Raw genomic sequence first — 16,054 nt, 5'->3', positions numbered from 1 at the left:
CTGACTTCCCCTTCTTTCAGCTCCCAGGCTCAGGTGGGGTGTGGAGGCTGCAATGTCTTTTCAGCTCCCCTAGCTCCAGGCCCACATTCAGTTATAGCTCAGAAGCTGCCATGCTATAGACCATTTTTGTTGGGCGCAGGACTTGTGCTCTTTTTCTTTTTCATTTTTAAAAGATTTTATTTATTTATTCATGAAAGACCCAGAGACAGGCAGAGACAGAGGCAGAGGGAGAAGCACACTCCCTGCAAGGAGCCTGATGCAGGATGGATCTCAAGATCCCAGGATCACAATCTGAGCCAAAGGCAGACCCTCAACCACTGAGCCACCCAGGTGTCCCTTTTTCCCCCCTATTTATATCCCTGGTGTCCGGCACAGTACCTGACACAGAAGAGTCAATAAATGTTGGTTGAGCGAATTCAGGACATCTGAGAGCGCTTGGTCTAATGAGGTCATGGGTTCGCTATTCTCCTTTGTTCCTTTCTGCCAGTTTTTCAGTTAACCAGTGTTTATGGAGCACCTGCCTTGAGCCAGGTCCTGAGAATCTGATGAGGAGCAGGAACTGCCACCTCCTGCTTTAGGGTTACATTCCAGGAAGGGACTCTGTGGAGCTGTGGGAAGCAGAGCCTTGGGCTGCCATGAGGAGTCAGCAAATCCATCTCTTTGTTCGCAGTTGAGGAGGAACCTGCAACCCATAGATTAGAGGAATCAACCTCCCTCAGACCTGCCTGTGTGGTGGGATCATCCCCGTGACAGCCCGTTGGACGGTTAATACCATCCACTGTCTGTCCATTCGTGCCGTCCATCACCCAGCAGGCAGAAGCCAGCCTCTCAAATGCTGCAGGTCCCCCCATGAAAACGCAGCTGGCACCTGTCCCTGCTCCTGCTCTCATGATGCTCACAACTGTCTCTAACTCCTCATGGGGAGCCTGCATGGAAACTCGGAAACGGGATCGGGCTAGTCCACTTCAGTCTTTTGGTTCTTCAGGGAAGATGTGTTTTTTCTGACTTGGCCTGTCTCAGGGCTCTCTTCTCCCTGCTTCAGTTTAGGAGCCTGTGCTGAAAGAAAGGCATTGAAACTTGCCAGAGGCAATGTGTCCTGAAGACCTCTGGAGAAGGGAAGCTACTGTGGTTCTGTCCTGGCCCAAAAGACTGGGGTTCTCATCAATGGCAAATTCAACCCCAGCAGTGAGGCTCTGATTCTGATATGGGAAAAGTTCCTCTAAATTTGGTCAGGAAGGGTCCCAAATTCAGGTTTCCCACTGGCATTCAGGCTCAGAATTGTTTTACTTTAGTTTATTTATTCATTCATTGATGAGAGACACACAGAGAGAGAGGCAGAGACATAGGCAGAGGGAGAAGCAGTCTCCCTGCAGGAAGCCGGATGCTGGACTTGATCCCAGGACCCCGTGATCATGCCCTGAGCCAAAGGCAGATGCTCAACCACTGAGTACCCAGGCATCCCTCAGAATTAAGAAAAGAAGAATGTTGGCCAATCCTGGGGAGGACCTGTATCATCAGATCATCAGACAAGGTCAAAAAAGAAAGCCTGGGACAGAGAAAGGTAGAGGTGGGAACAGAGGCCAAATAGCTTGTCACCTCATTTAATTCTTCTCTGAATCATCCCACTTCTAGCCATGGTCAGCTTCTAACGGTGCGATTCAAACATTTCCATGTTAGCTCCCACATTTAGCCAAACTAAGCTGTTTCCAAACATCCCATCCTCTCCCAGCCCACGGGTCACTGACCTCTGGCCTCTCCCTGGAAGAGCAGTGCAGAGCACTGGGCCTCTCAGAATGTCAGAAGCAAACTTTCTACCATCTGCACTGGGCCCCAGGAGATAACATCTGAGAGAGGGAGTAAGGAAGCCTGGCTGGCAGAGAAGCAATGGGAGCACTGGCATACCCACCCCCAGCTACCCCTTCTCCCTGTCAGTTTTCCCATGTTGCTTGGCCCTGCCAAGAACCATCCCAATTGTTCACCTATCATGGGATCACCACCTCCTCAAATAAGGAGAGACAGCCACATGAACACAAGTGATGAAGACTCTACTGGTTCTTCCATAAAACTGCCAGGCCCAGGACCACAGCAAGCCTACACCGTGCTTTCTATGAATTAGAAAAAGGAAGCCTCTCTGAGCAGAAGAACTTTTAGAAGTGCCTCCTCTGAGTGAGCAATGCAGGAAAAAAATGTCCCATTTGTGCCTCTGAACTGGCACTCTTGGGCATGGCATAGTTTGTACAACTGTATATGTGGCCCTGATTCAGCCCCGCTGATTCAGCCTCCTCTAGGTGATCTGGGTATTTTGCAGAGCTCTTGTGCTCACCAATGAGTCTTCCCCACGGTCACCACCCAGTTTCTGCCACGTTCTTCCTTTCCTGCTTCAGTTCCCTAGTTGATGGCTCTACCTCTGAGGGCCACTGGAGGATATTTCACCCTGCTGAGAGGATGTGGATGTCCAGGCCTGAGTTACCCCCTCCCTCCTCCACCCCAGTGTTCTCAGAATGGCCAATCTTTGAGACACTGGAGCATGGCTATGTCATAAGCACTTGGGAAATGATGGCAGTGCTCTCTCTATAAGCCCAGGAATCCCTAGGGTCAGGCTAGGGAAGGGTCACTGTCCAGGATGAATATCAAGTGGCTCTCCCCATTCCAGTTCCCTCTGAGCCCATGGGGAACACTTCTGCTTCCACAGTTCCTCTTACTCAAAGGCAAACCAGACTGCCTGCCAGGGGCCCCACCCAACAGTTTTGGGGAAATATATCACACATTGGAGTGAACAGAGGCTCCCATATGATGCTGGGTAACCCTGAATTTGCCCCTCCCCCAGAATGTGGCTGCCAGAAGCTGAAGTTTATTAAACATTAGAATTAAATTGTTTAGGGGATCCCTGGGTGGCTGAGCGGTTTAGCACCTGCATTTGGCCCAGGGCATAATCCTGAAGACCCGGGATCAAGTCACACGTAGGGCTTCTGCATGGAGCCTGCTTCTCTCTCTGCCTGTGTCTCTGCCTCTCTCTCTCTCTCTCTCTCTCTCTCTGTGTGTGTGTGTGTGTGTGTGTCTCTCATGAAAAAACAAAATCTTTTAAAAAAATTAAATTGAAAAAAAAATTGAAAAAAAATTAAATTGTTTAATTTTGAGCTGAGGCTTGTGGCACCCAGAGCAGTGACCTTGAAGCAAGAAGGTGACATTCAGATCTATTCTCATGGATGACTTCCTTGAGTTTGGATCACCTCATGTGTAAATTGAGCATAGTGATGAATATTTGGGAACTCTCAGGTTCTCTAAGACCTTCCTGGAGCACAGAACTCTAGTGAAGATAATGCCAGTGCAAAACAGCCCAAAAGTGTACTTCTTATTAGCTACATAGATTATTTATTATTCATTCATTCATTCATTCATTCATTTTTAACTTAAAAAATTATTATTGAAATATACTTAACATATGTTGTATTCATTTCAGGTGTACAACATAATGATTAGACAACTCTGTACATTGAACAATGCTCACCATGATAAATTATCATCTGCCATGTTTCACTTCTTGATAGTAGATAACCAGCAGAATACATAGCTTATTTAGCTCTGCATCTTACCTTGTTTCTTTTCTTTTCTTTTTTTTTTAAGATTTTATTTTTTATTTACGAAAGACGTAGAGAGAGAAGCAGAGACACAGGCAGAGGGAGAAGCAGGCTCCCTGTGGAGAGCCCAGTATGGGACTGGATCCCAGGACCCCAGGATCACACCCTGAGCCAAAAGCAGACAGACACTCAACCAGTGGGCCACCCAAGTACCCCTTACCATGTTTCTTAACAGCCCTGCCATATGATTACTTCTGTTCTCAGTTTATGGTCCATTCTGACCTTTTTTTTTTTTTTTTTTTTCTGCCAGATGCAGGAAGTTGATAACTGGTATTGCCTCGTTTGGCATACATATTTTTTGCATAAATCAGTGTGGAAATTCTGAGGTAGGCCATTTCCAGTGGTTTGAGAAGACCCATGAAAAGTATGGTACTTATGCAGAAAAGCAGAAACATAGTTCAGAAAAGAGTTTCCTGGGATCCCTGGGCCCTGGGTAGCTCAGCGGTTTGGCGCCTGCTTTCGGCTGGGGGCGTGATCCTGGAGTCCCAGGATTAAGTCCTGCATCGGGCTCCCTGCATGGAGCCTGCTTCTTCCTCTGCCTGTGTCTGCCTCTCTCTGTGTGTGTCTCTCATGAATAAATAAAGAAAATCTTAAAAAAAAAAAAAAAAAAAGAGTTTCCATGAAATTGAAGAGAGAGAAGTCCAGTTTCTTGGAGGGTTCCCTCATACCCTGTCAGCAACAGCTACTGTGAGATGCAACTGGGTAGCAGCAGGAGTCCCCCCAGCCCTGGGCTAATGCATCTTTTCACCCTTCACCTCCCTTTGTCCTGCAAACACAAGATGGTTTGGATTATTAGGCCTCCTCACTGGTTCTACCTCGAGACACCTCATCACTGGTAAAGACAAGATGCAGCTGCTGCCCTGATTGGCTGATCTGTTGCTGGGGTAGAGGCCAGCATGGTGACACTGCTTTCCTAGATGTGGTCTCCTTCAGGCCCTGAAGATACACACCCCCATTCAGTTTCTCTTGATCTTCCTCCCACCCCCAGATAGTCCCTCCTTCCTCTTGTGGTTGCACAGTAAACAATCAGGCCATCCAAGGGTTCCCTGGAGACCCAAGGGTTTTCATCTTTGCTGTAGTTAGCCTGCTAAAGTAGGATTTCATATCATCCATGGAAGCAAAGTTGGGGGAAATCAGCCTTTGATAATCAAGCGCACACACATCTCCACAAGACCAAGGAAGAGATCATAGATTTTCTGGCAACAAAATCCCTTTAACAGTCACTAACACAGATAAGTATGGCTTTGTATGTAAAGCAAATGTGTAAAAACACGGGGCTTATTAGTCCTAAATGTTACCTGTGGCCACTGTGCTTGGAATTCCACCATTAAGATTTATTCCTTTTTGAATTTTCTTCTCCTGGGGCTGGCCATTAGAATACAAAGAGCTCAAAAATCTGTTCTGAAAGATGTGTGAAAAGTGTGGTCAAATGATTTCAGAGACACCAACATGTCCTAGAACCTCCTGTGATAGGTCCCTAAAGATGTCCATGTCCTAATCCATGGAACCTATGGCGAAAGGGACTTGGCAGATGTGATGAACATTTGGGACTTTGAGATAGAAAGGTTAGCCTGGATTACCTGGTTGGGTCCTATATAATTACATGAGCCCTTAAAAGCAGAGAAATTTCCCTGTGATCAGAGAAAGAGATGTGATGACAGAAGCCAAATCAGACAGAGACTGTGTTGCTAGCTTTGAAGATGTAGGAAGGAGGCCACAACTGAAGGAATACTTGTGAATGCTTCTAAAAATTGGGGAAAAAAACAAATTCTCCCAAGGACTTCCAGAAACAACACAGTTCTACCAACACCATGTTGTTTTTATTTTTAAAGATTTAATTTTATTTATTCATGACAGACACAGAGAGAGAGAGAGAGAGAGAGGCAGAGACACAGGCAGAGGGAGAAGTGGGCTCCATACAGGGAGCCCGATGCAGGACTGGATCCCAGGACCCCAGGATCACGCCGGGAACCAAAGGCAGACGTTCAGCCACTCAGCCATCCAGGTGCCTCCTTACCAACACCATGTTTAACCCAGTGTGGTTTGAATTAAACTTCTGACCTACCAAACTGGTAAGATGATAAACCTGTGTTGTTTTAAGCTACCAAGTTTGTGGTATTTTGTGATGGCAGCAATAGAAAATTAAAATACTCCTTCCCTTAGAGCTTCATAGTGTGCTTTGGCATATTAAAGGCTTGAGGGAGCCTTTAGGTAAAGATACCCACTTAAGTCAGCATTTCAATAACTTATTTGAAAACCAAACCTTTATTGCCCTGTAACATCTACTAGCATCTTAGAACGTGATGTGGAAAACACTGCAGTAAAACATGAACTGTCATTAACATCTTCGGTGACTTAGTTCCTGTTTTGAATGTGATAGCTAGGTGAGAGAGAGCAGCACACAGTAGAGCAAGTTTTGATGGGCCGACATGGAGGTGGAAAGGGGTAAGCCCTGGGTGCAGGAAGTCAGTGGAGAGAGTGGGGAATGGAGAGGAAGCGGACACATACCAGAGAAAAACATTAGCCACGACACAGCCTGTGTGGCTGTGCTCAATACTTTGTGCCTGATCTTCCCTACCTTTCAACTTGACCACCTTTTCTACGAAATTTGCCCTGACCTCCTCCTCTCCCCCAGGCCTGGGCTGGAAGGTCCTCCTATGTGCCTCCAGGGCCCCCTGTGTTTATTTACCTCTGGCTGTGGCAGCATTGCACTGAAATTGCCTGTTTATTTGTCTGTCTCTCCCACCAACCTGAAGTTACTAGAGCACAAGAGCTGTGTCTGGTTCACGGTGCACATCTTTCTGTGTCCCTCCCATGCTCGGCACATTGAAGTACTCAGGCCGAGCCTCTGTCTTAACCTCTTTGTTCTTTTCTTTTCTTTTTCCTTTCTTTTCTTTTCTTTTCTTTCTTTTTTTTCTTTTCTTTCTTTTCTTTCTTTTTTCCTTTTCTTTTCTTTCTTTTCTTTTCTTTTTTTTTTTAAGATTTTATTTGTTTATTCATGAGAGATACACAGAGAGTAGCAGAGACATAAGCAGAGGGAGAAGCAGGCTCCCTCTGGGGAGCCGGATGCAGGACTCGATCCCAGGACCCCGGAATCATGGCCTGAGCCAAAGGCAGACGCTCCCCCTCTGAGTTACCCAGGAGTCCCATCTTTTTTTTTTTTTTTTTTTTTTAAGATTTTTATTTATTTGTAAGAGAGAGAGAGCACACGAGTGGGGAGGGGCAGAGGGGGAAGGAGAAAGAGTCTGAAACACAGTCCACACTGAGCATAGAGTCCGACATGGGCCTCGATCCCATGACCATGAGATCGTGATCTGAGCCAAAATTAAGAGTCAGATGCTTTACTGACTGAGCCACCCAGGTGCCCCTGTCTTACCCTTTTTGGATCAGAAATGTATATGAGCTTAATCCTGACTTTCTTTATAATCAGTGGGTGCTATTGAGGCCCACATCACCGCTCAGCCACAGTCCAGCCCAAGAACTCATGTTCCCAGTAAGACCATACAGCACCTTCTGTCACTTTTTTTTTTTTTTTGGTCACATCTTTTTAAAAAACCTGTCTCCCTTCTCTGGTGACAAAAGCAGAGTTTAGCCTGAATGCATTCCATGTTGTAGCACAGTTTGTGGGACACTCAGCTGACTAGGCAAAAGCCAGGTTGAGATCAAAAGAACAAATGCTACATTTTCCAAGATGGTTCATAGGAAGCAATCAAAATTAAGGAGCTGTGGATGTGAACAGGACACCCTGGGGGAAGGAAATGAGGGTCTAGGTCAGTACTGGTGTGAGGTGAGAGATAAAATGAGCCAGAGAGTGTGACACCTGGATGGCTCAGCAGTTTAGCACCTGCCATCAGCCCAGGGCGTGATCCTGGAGTCCCGGAATCGGGATGGAGTCCAACACTGGGGTCCCTGCGAGGAGCCTGCTTCTCCCTCTGTCTCTCTCACTGCATGTCTCATGAATAAATACATAAAATTTTAAATAAATAAATAAATAATAAATAACTAAATAAGTGAGCCAGAGAGAGAATCCCACATATCACCTCTCCTATAATAGAGGAGGTCTTCCTGGATGTAAAGGATTTAGAAGTAAAGAGAAACCAAAATTTCCTGTGGGGAACTACTCCCTCCCCTCTTTCCTCCCAAGATGAAACACATGACTTGGGTCTGAAGGATTAGAGCCCTGAATCTGCTAGTTCCAGTGACTGGGGAGAAATGGCAAATGAAAGTGACTTCTGGGGATCCCTGGGTGGCGCAGCGGTTTGGCGCCTGCCTTTGGCCCAGGGCGCGATCCTGGAGACCCGGGATCGAATCCCACGTCAGGCTCCCGGTGCGTGGAGCCTGCTTCTCCCTCTGCCTGTGTCTCTGCCTCTCTCTCTGTCTCTCTGTGACTATCATAAATAAATAAAAATTAAAAAAAAAAAAAGTGACTTCTGAGTCTGAACTTTGAACCTGGAAGGACAAAGTCCTGCAGCTGTTACTCAGTGGAGAATGACAACCAACTAACACAAAGACAAGCAGAGGTGAGTAATGGGGAGGGTCCCAGTCCTGGTGATACCACATGAGTCCTGGGCTAAGTATCACCTGAAGTCTTTTATATATGAGCCAATAAACTCCCTTTTCTGAGGAAGTCAGTTTGAGTTGGATTGCCATTCCATTGCAATCAAGAATCCCGATGATGTGGAAGAAAGAGCTTACACAGTATGAAAACATGGTGGAGGGGCACCCAGCTGGCTCAGTCGGTAAAGCCTGCAACTCTTGATCTCAGGGCTGTAAATTCAAGCCCCACGTTGAGGGTAGAGATTACTTAAAAATAAAATCTTAAGGGCAGCTCGGGTGGCTCAGCGGTTTAGCGCCGCCTTCAGCCCAGGGCATGATCCTGGAGTCCCAGGATCGACTCCTGCATCGGGCTCCTTGCATGAAGCCTGCTTCTTACCTGTGTCTCTGCCTCTCTGTGTGTCTCTCGTGAGTAACTAAATAAAATCTTAAAAAATAAAAATCTTTAAAAAAATAAAATCTTTAAAAAGTGGTGGAGAAATCTGAGAATTGAGAGATAAGAAGTAGTAAATACCTACCCCCAGCTCCCCTCTCTGGGCTACCTCTCACTCTCCTCTTCCCCCCAAGTTCAAGAGAGGAGAATTCCCTTGTACCTGGGTTTGTTCAAAAGACTGCTCCCCTGGCTACAACTGAGCCCACTATATTTTCTTCCTCAAGACACTGGAACTGGGACTGAGTGCCCCTGGAGGCTGGTGTCCTGAAGCGGAAAAGACGCCAAACCTTGGGAACCGATTCATAGCTGTATCTTCTGCCTGTGGACTGGGCAGGAGAGAAAGGAAAAACCTCACACTATAGATGAGAAATTTGAAGTTCAGAGACTCCGTGGCTTTGCCTAAGGTTGTACATTTGGTACGATTTTCACAGAACTGGGGTCCAGTTTTTCTGAATTCACAAGTTAGGCAGGAAACAGTGGGTCAGAGCGTCCTAAGAACTCTGGACTCTTGAGCAACTCGAGGCAGACAGCAAAGGGTGACCAGTCTGGCCAGCTACCCAGGAAGAGTCAAGCCAAGTGCAAGCACTCAAAGATAACTCTCTATGTTCAAAACAGCAAAGAAATTCTAGTGCTTGCAGTGTCCCTCCCTCGGTTCAGAGACTGGCCCTAATTTAGAAGGGCTCTTGCAGAGAATTTACCCCGCCTCAACCGGGGCGTACTGGGCAGCCACAAACTCCCGGGAAACTACAACTCCCATTATGCATCACGACAGTGGGGCCTAAACCCCGAGATAAACTACAAGCCCCAGAATGCCTTGGGGGGTGGAGAGAGCGCGCGAGAGCGAGAGAGAGCGAGAGAGACGCGAGTACAAAGGGGCGGAGGGGCGTGTTCACGTCCGAAGAGCGGGACCGTTAAATTTGAAACTTGGAGGGTTGGAGGTGGCTGGTTTGCCAAGGAGTCAGGGGCAAACCTTTGTCTCTCTGGTCGCTTCGTTATCTTTAAGGGCAGGTTGCAGAAGAAAGCTCAGGCGGTCTGCGGCCCTGAAGAAAGGTCTGCGGCAGGACGAGGGCTCCAACCGGGAATGCAGGATGGCGGCGATGAAGAAGGAAGGGGGTGCTCTGAGGTAGGTACGCAAGAGCTGCGGGGAGCTGTGCCCGCGAGACCCGAATGTTTAGCCGGCGGCAGAGGCTCGGCTCAGATCAGTCCAGAGGAACACTGTCGGGAGAAGAGAAGCCCGGCCGGGGTCCCCTTCCTGCTGGAGTCCCACGCAAGGGGTGGAGGTGAAGCCGGGGTTAGCATCGAATTCAGTGGGGCGAGGGCACGTGAGAACCCGGATTGCACCCAGCTTCAAAGCAAAGGAGGCTTTGCGACCCCGGTAGCACAAAGACTTTGGAATTTGTACTGTGATCTGTGTATCTCAGCTCAGCCATTTGGGAACTCTTTGACCTTGGACCTAATATGGAAAATGCTGGTGGTGGGGGGGGGCATGGGGTAACTGAGTGATGGGCATTAAAGAGGGCACTTGATGTAATGAGCACTGGGTGTTATATGCAACTGATGAGTCACTAAACCCTACCCCTGCAATCACTAATACGATATATGTTAATTAAATTGAATTTAAATTAAGATTTTTTTTTTGAAAAGAGCATAGCGGAGATATAATAAGTTACTACTTAAGTATTGAAATCATGATATAATCAGTAATCTCGTAAATAAAATCACAGTTTTCTTTTTTTAAAGATATAGAAAATGTTGATAAATTAAAACTATGTGGAAAGTGACTGCCTCCAAATAAGTGCGAAGCAAATGGTAGGTCCTTCCATGTCAGTGGTATAATTAGAAATATAAAAAGCCCTTCTCTGCCTGTGTGCTGCTTTTCTTTATATAAATACATATCAGTTCTTCTAAGTTGGAGTTCCATATATATTATACATTTTCTTTAATATTTTATTTATTTATTTGAAAGAGAAAGAGCTGTGAGCGTGAGAGGGGGGAAGAGCAGAGGGACAAGCAGACTCCCCACTGAGGGGGAGTCCTGGGGGCGGGGGGGATCCATCCTAGGACCCTGAGATCATGGTCTGAGCCAAGTCAGGTGCCTAACCTACTAAGTTACCCAGGTGTCCTGAGACATACGTTTTCACTATGGGGTACACAAAACTTAGATAAATGCCATGTGGAGAACTCTTTAGCTTATGCAACAAATATTCATTGACCACCTACTAAGCACTAGATACGGCAAATGAACAAAAGACGCAAAAATCCCTGCCCTTGTGAAATTTAAGATCTGGGGTGGGAGCAACAGACAGTAAACAAGATCAATAAATTAAAAGTGAGATGGTCGGTACGAAAAGAACTAAAACGATGGGGAGTAGGAGGGTTGGTGCAATTTTAGATAGTTTTGAACAGGAGGCCTCACTGAGAAGGTGTCATTTGTGTGAAGACTTGAAGGAAACTCAAGACTAGTCATGCACACATCTGGGGGAAGTACAGAGATTTGAGGGTGAGGGCTGGGGGAGGGAGCTGCACCTGGCAAGTTGCTGGAGCCAAGTGAACCAGAAGAGTAAAAGGAAGTGAAGGATGAGGTAAAGGTGAGGATGCAGACAATGTAAGGACTTGGCTTCTACTCTGTTTGAAAGTCAGTGGAAGGTTTTGAGCAGAGGAAAGACATGATCTGACATGCGTTTATTTTTTTATTTTTAATTTTTTTTTTTTTTTTAATTTATGATAGTCACAGAGAGAGAGAGAGAAAGAGAGGCAGAGACACAGGCAGAGGGAGAAGCAGGCTCCATGCACCGGGAGCCCGATGTGGGATTCGATCCCGGGTCTCCAGGATCACGCCCTGGGCCAAAGGCAGGCGCCAAACCGCTGCGCCACCCAGGGATCCCCTGACATGCGTTTAAATAGAATCACTAGCTGCAGTGTTGGAAAGACTAAGGCAGAAAAGGATAAAAGCAGGGATACCAGTTATAAGGTTATTGAAATAATCCAAGCAAGAGAAGATGGTAGCTTGAGTGAGGCAAGAAACAATGGAGATAGGGACGCCTAGGTGGCTTGAGTCCCACATTGGGCTCCCAGCATGGAGCCTGCTTCTCCCCCTGCCTCTGTCTTTGCCTCTCTCTCTCTGTGGGTCTCTCATAAATGAATAAATAAAATCTTAAAAATAAAAGAAGAAAAAAACCAGTGGAGATGATAAAAGATTAGTTTCTGAATCTAAAAGAAAAACTTCTGAATCTATTTTGGAGGTAGCCCCAACAGGATTTGCCAAGTGACTGGGGGGTGGGGGGGATAGTGAGAGAGGTGTCAAGATTGGCACTGAGATTTCTGGCTTGAGCAACTGGAAAAACAAAATTGCCATTTATTTGAGAGGAAGGAAGACTAGGAGGAGCAGGTCTGGAAGGAGGCAAGAGGAGCAAGATGGGAGGGGAGCAGTCACAGCTCAGTTTGGGACCTTAGCTGAGGTAGTTTAATTGCTATTTCAAGATAAAGAGAAGAAATTCAGATGAACTCAGCAAACATTTATTAGGTGCTTACTCGTGTCAGATCTTATATTAGACCTTGGGAATGTGAAAATAAATGACCAAGGCCCTTATATTTATAAGATCCACACAATATAGTTAAAAAGATGTGAGTAGTTACAACCTAAATTATTATTCACTTAGAGTTTACTTTCTTGAAAGTTTTCAGCTCTCATCTAGTTTTCGGTTACACATAACTTTCACTTTATTTTGAAGATTATTGCCTGTCTGTTTCTCTGTTTTAAGCCCAGAGATGCTGTTTCTCAGCCAGAAGTAGGCTTCTATCTGACAATTGCAGAGCTCTAAAGTTCAGAGCACATGCCCCATATGGTGCTTGCCTCCAAAAAAACTTGTGAGAATTTCCCCATCAATAGGCTTGATAGAAATGGGGGAACCAGCTATGACCAGTAAATTGTATTTTTTCTGCTTCTGCTCTGTGCTACCTATATACACATATAAATTTCAGTTTTAAGTCATCACTTGAAACATGGGATATTAGTCTGACAAACTATTTGCTAATATTTTTAAAGATTTTATTTATTTGCTTATTTGAGAGAGAGAGTTCAAGCACACAAGTAGGGGGAGGAGCAGAAGGAGAGGGAGAGCAGACTCCATGCTGAGTGCAGAGCCCAGAGCCCAATGTGGGGTCTCCATCCCACAACCCTGAGATCACAACCTGAGCTGAAATCAAGAGTTGGATGCTTAACCAACTGAGCCACCCAGGTGCCCCCACTTTGTTAATTTTAAACTAAATGAGATGATGGATTTAGTGGTAAGCCTAGAACTGCTTTTTATCGACCTTACCAAATTTATGATTTTTTCTCTGTCTTTTCTTCCTGCCTTGAACTTTATTCTTGTAACTGTCTGTATTACCCTAGTTACATTCTCTCTTCTGTTAGGCAATACAATAGCCATAAACTTGGAAACCAGGTCACCAAAATGCTGAGACACCTGGGAGTATATGAACACTACTAACATACCCACCCACCACATTCTGCCCAAAAATCATGAATAATCACTTTTGAAAACATTTACAATAATCTAGTGATATAATAATATGTATAAGTATATATATACATGAAAGTATAAAATTTACTTTTGTTTCTCTTTTCACAGTGGAGCCATGTTGTTGGAGGGAGATGAGTGGGAGCTGAGTAAAGAAAATGTCCAGCCATTAAGGCAGGGGCGGATAATGTCCACACTTCAGGGAGCATTGGCACAGCAAGAATCTGCCTCTAACACTACTCTTCAGCAACAGAAACGGTATGTAGGATGGTGGGATGTCAACCTGTCATCATTCATCCCCAGCTATGGTTGGTAATGTAGATGTGGATCTTTGCAGATTGGCATAAGAAGTACTTTTCAAAAATTGATAGTGTGAGAATCTGTTCCCCACTTGCTTTTCATCATACAGCAGCTGCCTAAAGATCTCCTTGAGTATGATTAAGAATAAGAGCTATAGGATTTCATTTCATTATGGAGCAACCAGACTCTCGTATCAGTAGAAACAGATCTCAGGGGACAATAAGAAGCAAAGTAAAGCAAGTGTCATGTTAAATAATATTTATCAAAAGTATTATGTCATGCTGGATCCCTAAATAGGACTAACTCTTTAATAATAATAACTTAAAGAAATTGCTTCCTTGGATTCTGAGTACCAAGGAAGAAAGGATCTGCTATCTTGTATGTTTACTCAATTTTTAACTTTCTAGGAAAGCATTTTCCAGAATATGCCAAAAAGAAATTGTGATCTCCAAAGAAAATATAAGCCTAAGAAATTAAATTTATACTAGAAAGTTTCTCATGAATGATTCAGTGAAGTCTGGAAAAAGAAAAGCTGAAAAATAGTATAGTTGGCCCTTAAACAACCCAGGGATTAACCCGGTTAACCAGGTTGGCACAGGGTGCCAACCCCCTGTGCAGTAGAAAATCCACATGTAACTTTTGACTCCCCCAAAATTTAAATATTAAAAGCCTATGGTTGACTGGAAACCTTACTGATAATATAAACAGTTAACACATATGTTGTATGTTATATGTATCATGTACTGTATTCTTACAATAAAGTGAGCTACAGAAACGGAAATGTTAAGAAAATCATAAAGAGAAAATATAACTTAGGGTACTGTACACTATGTACTGGGAAAAAAAAATCCACATTTAAGTAGACCCATGTTGTTCAAACCCATGTTTTTCAAGGGTCAACTGTATTACGTTATTTAAGTGGACCTGCAGAACTTGCTTTCCTTTGACTAACACGTTTTGATAAATATACTTTTTTTCAACAACGTGAACTACAGCATCTGTTTCTACCTTTAATCTCAAAAAAATTTCACCATCATAGGCAAATCATCAAAACTTTGGGTTGTAATGTAATGAATATCCTCATCCATCTCATTGGATCTTTAAAAGCATTGAGTTTTATTTTAAAGATGGTGATGTTCTATTCTTAATTCTTCTTCCTGGTTTCTGTGACATTATACTAGTGTTTCCACTTTTTTTTTTTTTAAGATTTTATTTATTTATTCAGAGAGAGAGAGAGGCAGAGACACAAAGCAGAGGGAGAAGCAGGCTCCATGCAGGGAGCCTGCCCTGGGACTCAATCCCCAGACTCCAGGATCACATGCTGGGCTGAAGGTGGCGCTGAACTGCTGAGCCACCTGGGATGCCCCCAGACAAATTTCAAAATCATCTTGTCAGTTTCTAGAAAAGAGGTTTGTGAGATTTTGGTTGGATTACATTATATATATAGATATATTTAAGGATTACTGGTTTTTATCAGTAGTGTCTTAGATTTTTTCACCATTTCTGCAGGTAATCCCCTCATTATCTCATGCTTAAATCACTATATTAGCTTCATAGTTGTGGTTCATTTTCTAATTTCTTTTATTCATAAATATTATTCAGTTGATCTTTTTGATATCTTTAATTACCATATTCAACATACACTCTAATTAAAGAATCAGTAGTGGCTGAGCAGATGGAACCCAAAGTCTTTATTTTTAATTTAAAATTTTTTAAGTAATCTCTACACCTAACGTGGAGCTTGAACTCACAACCCTGAGATAAAGAGTCATATGCTCTACTGAGTGAACCAGCCAGGTGCCCAAAGTCTTTAAATTTACATCAAAACATGAGCTGCGGGCAGCCCCGGTGGCTCAGCAGTTTAGCGACACCTTCAGTCCCGGGTTTGATCCTGGAGACCAAGGATCGAGTCCCACGTCGGACTCCTTGCATGGAGCCTGCTTCTCCCTCTGTGTCTCTGCCTCTTTCTCTCTGTGTGTGTCCCATGAATAAATAAAAATCTTTAAAAAAAGAAAAAGAAAAAAACATGAGCTGCTTCTCCAGTAGGCATTCTAACATAGTGTTAGACTGCTACTGACCTCCTGACAGTATGTCAGAAGGAAGATCATCTGCTCCTGGACCACAGTTCTGTATGTTTGTATGTATGTATGTATAGCATAGCAAGGTTAGTACCTTACTATGCCTATCTCCCTTTATTCATAATACTAACTCTATCTTACAGCTATATTTCCTCTGGATAAACACCCACTTTTACAACTTTATTCAATGCTGATTTCTTGGAAATCTTGAAAAAAACTCCATACTTCTTTCAAATTTTGTGGTTCTTTCAGAATCCCACCTTCGGACACCACTTCTGTGATACCTCCTTTGGACCTATCAAAGCCTTTAACTATCCATTCTTGGCAATTGTTATATATACTATACTGCTTTGTATTGTTAGTTAATTTTCCCTTTTTATAGTTTGTCTTTCTTATTAGAGTATAAATTCCTTTGTGTCAGAAACTATTTTATAATTCTTTGTATTAAATATAACCTTGGGGATGCCTGGGTGGCTCAGTGGTTGAGCGTCTGCCTTTGGCTCAGGGCCTGATCCCAGATTCCTGGGATCA

General features: G+C 44.3%; 1 protein-coding gene across 3 annotated transcripts in view; it reads left to right on the top strand.

The window, feature by feature from the left end:
• Positions 1-8,127: 8,127 nt before the first annotated feature.
• The window catches only part of BUB1B (BUB1 mitotic checkpoint serine/threonine kinase B), a 48,484-nt gene continuing 40,557 nt past the window's right edge, over positions 8,128-16,054 (top strand). For 2 of the 3 annotated variants that reach the window (XM_041744465.1, XM_041744464.1), the window contains exons 1-2: positions 9,536-9,748; positions 13,257-13,403. In XM_041744465.1, the coding sequence (XP_041600399.1) occupies positions 9,714-9,748; positions 13,257-13,403 (182 nt within the window). In that variant the 5' untranslated portion in view covers positions 9,536-9,713. Of the gene's footprint in view, positions 8,159-8,849; positions 9,030-9,535; positions 9,749-13,256; positions 13,404-16,054 lie in introns of those variants that run through there. The other variant, XM_041744463.1, reaches the window with a different exon arrangement.

This window comes from Vulpes lagopus, chromosome 2 (assembly GCF_018345385.1).
Source record: "Vulpes lagopus strain Blue_001 chromosome 2, ASM1834538v1, whole genome shotgun sequence".
Taxonomy (NCBI): Eukaryota; Metazoa; Chordata; class Mammalia; order Carnivora; family Canidae; genus Vulpes; species Vulpes lagopus.
This window is presented reverse-complemented; position numbering and strand designations above follow the sequence as displayed.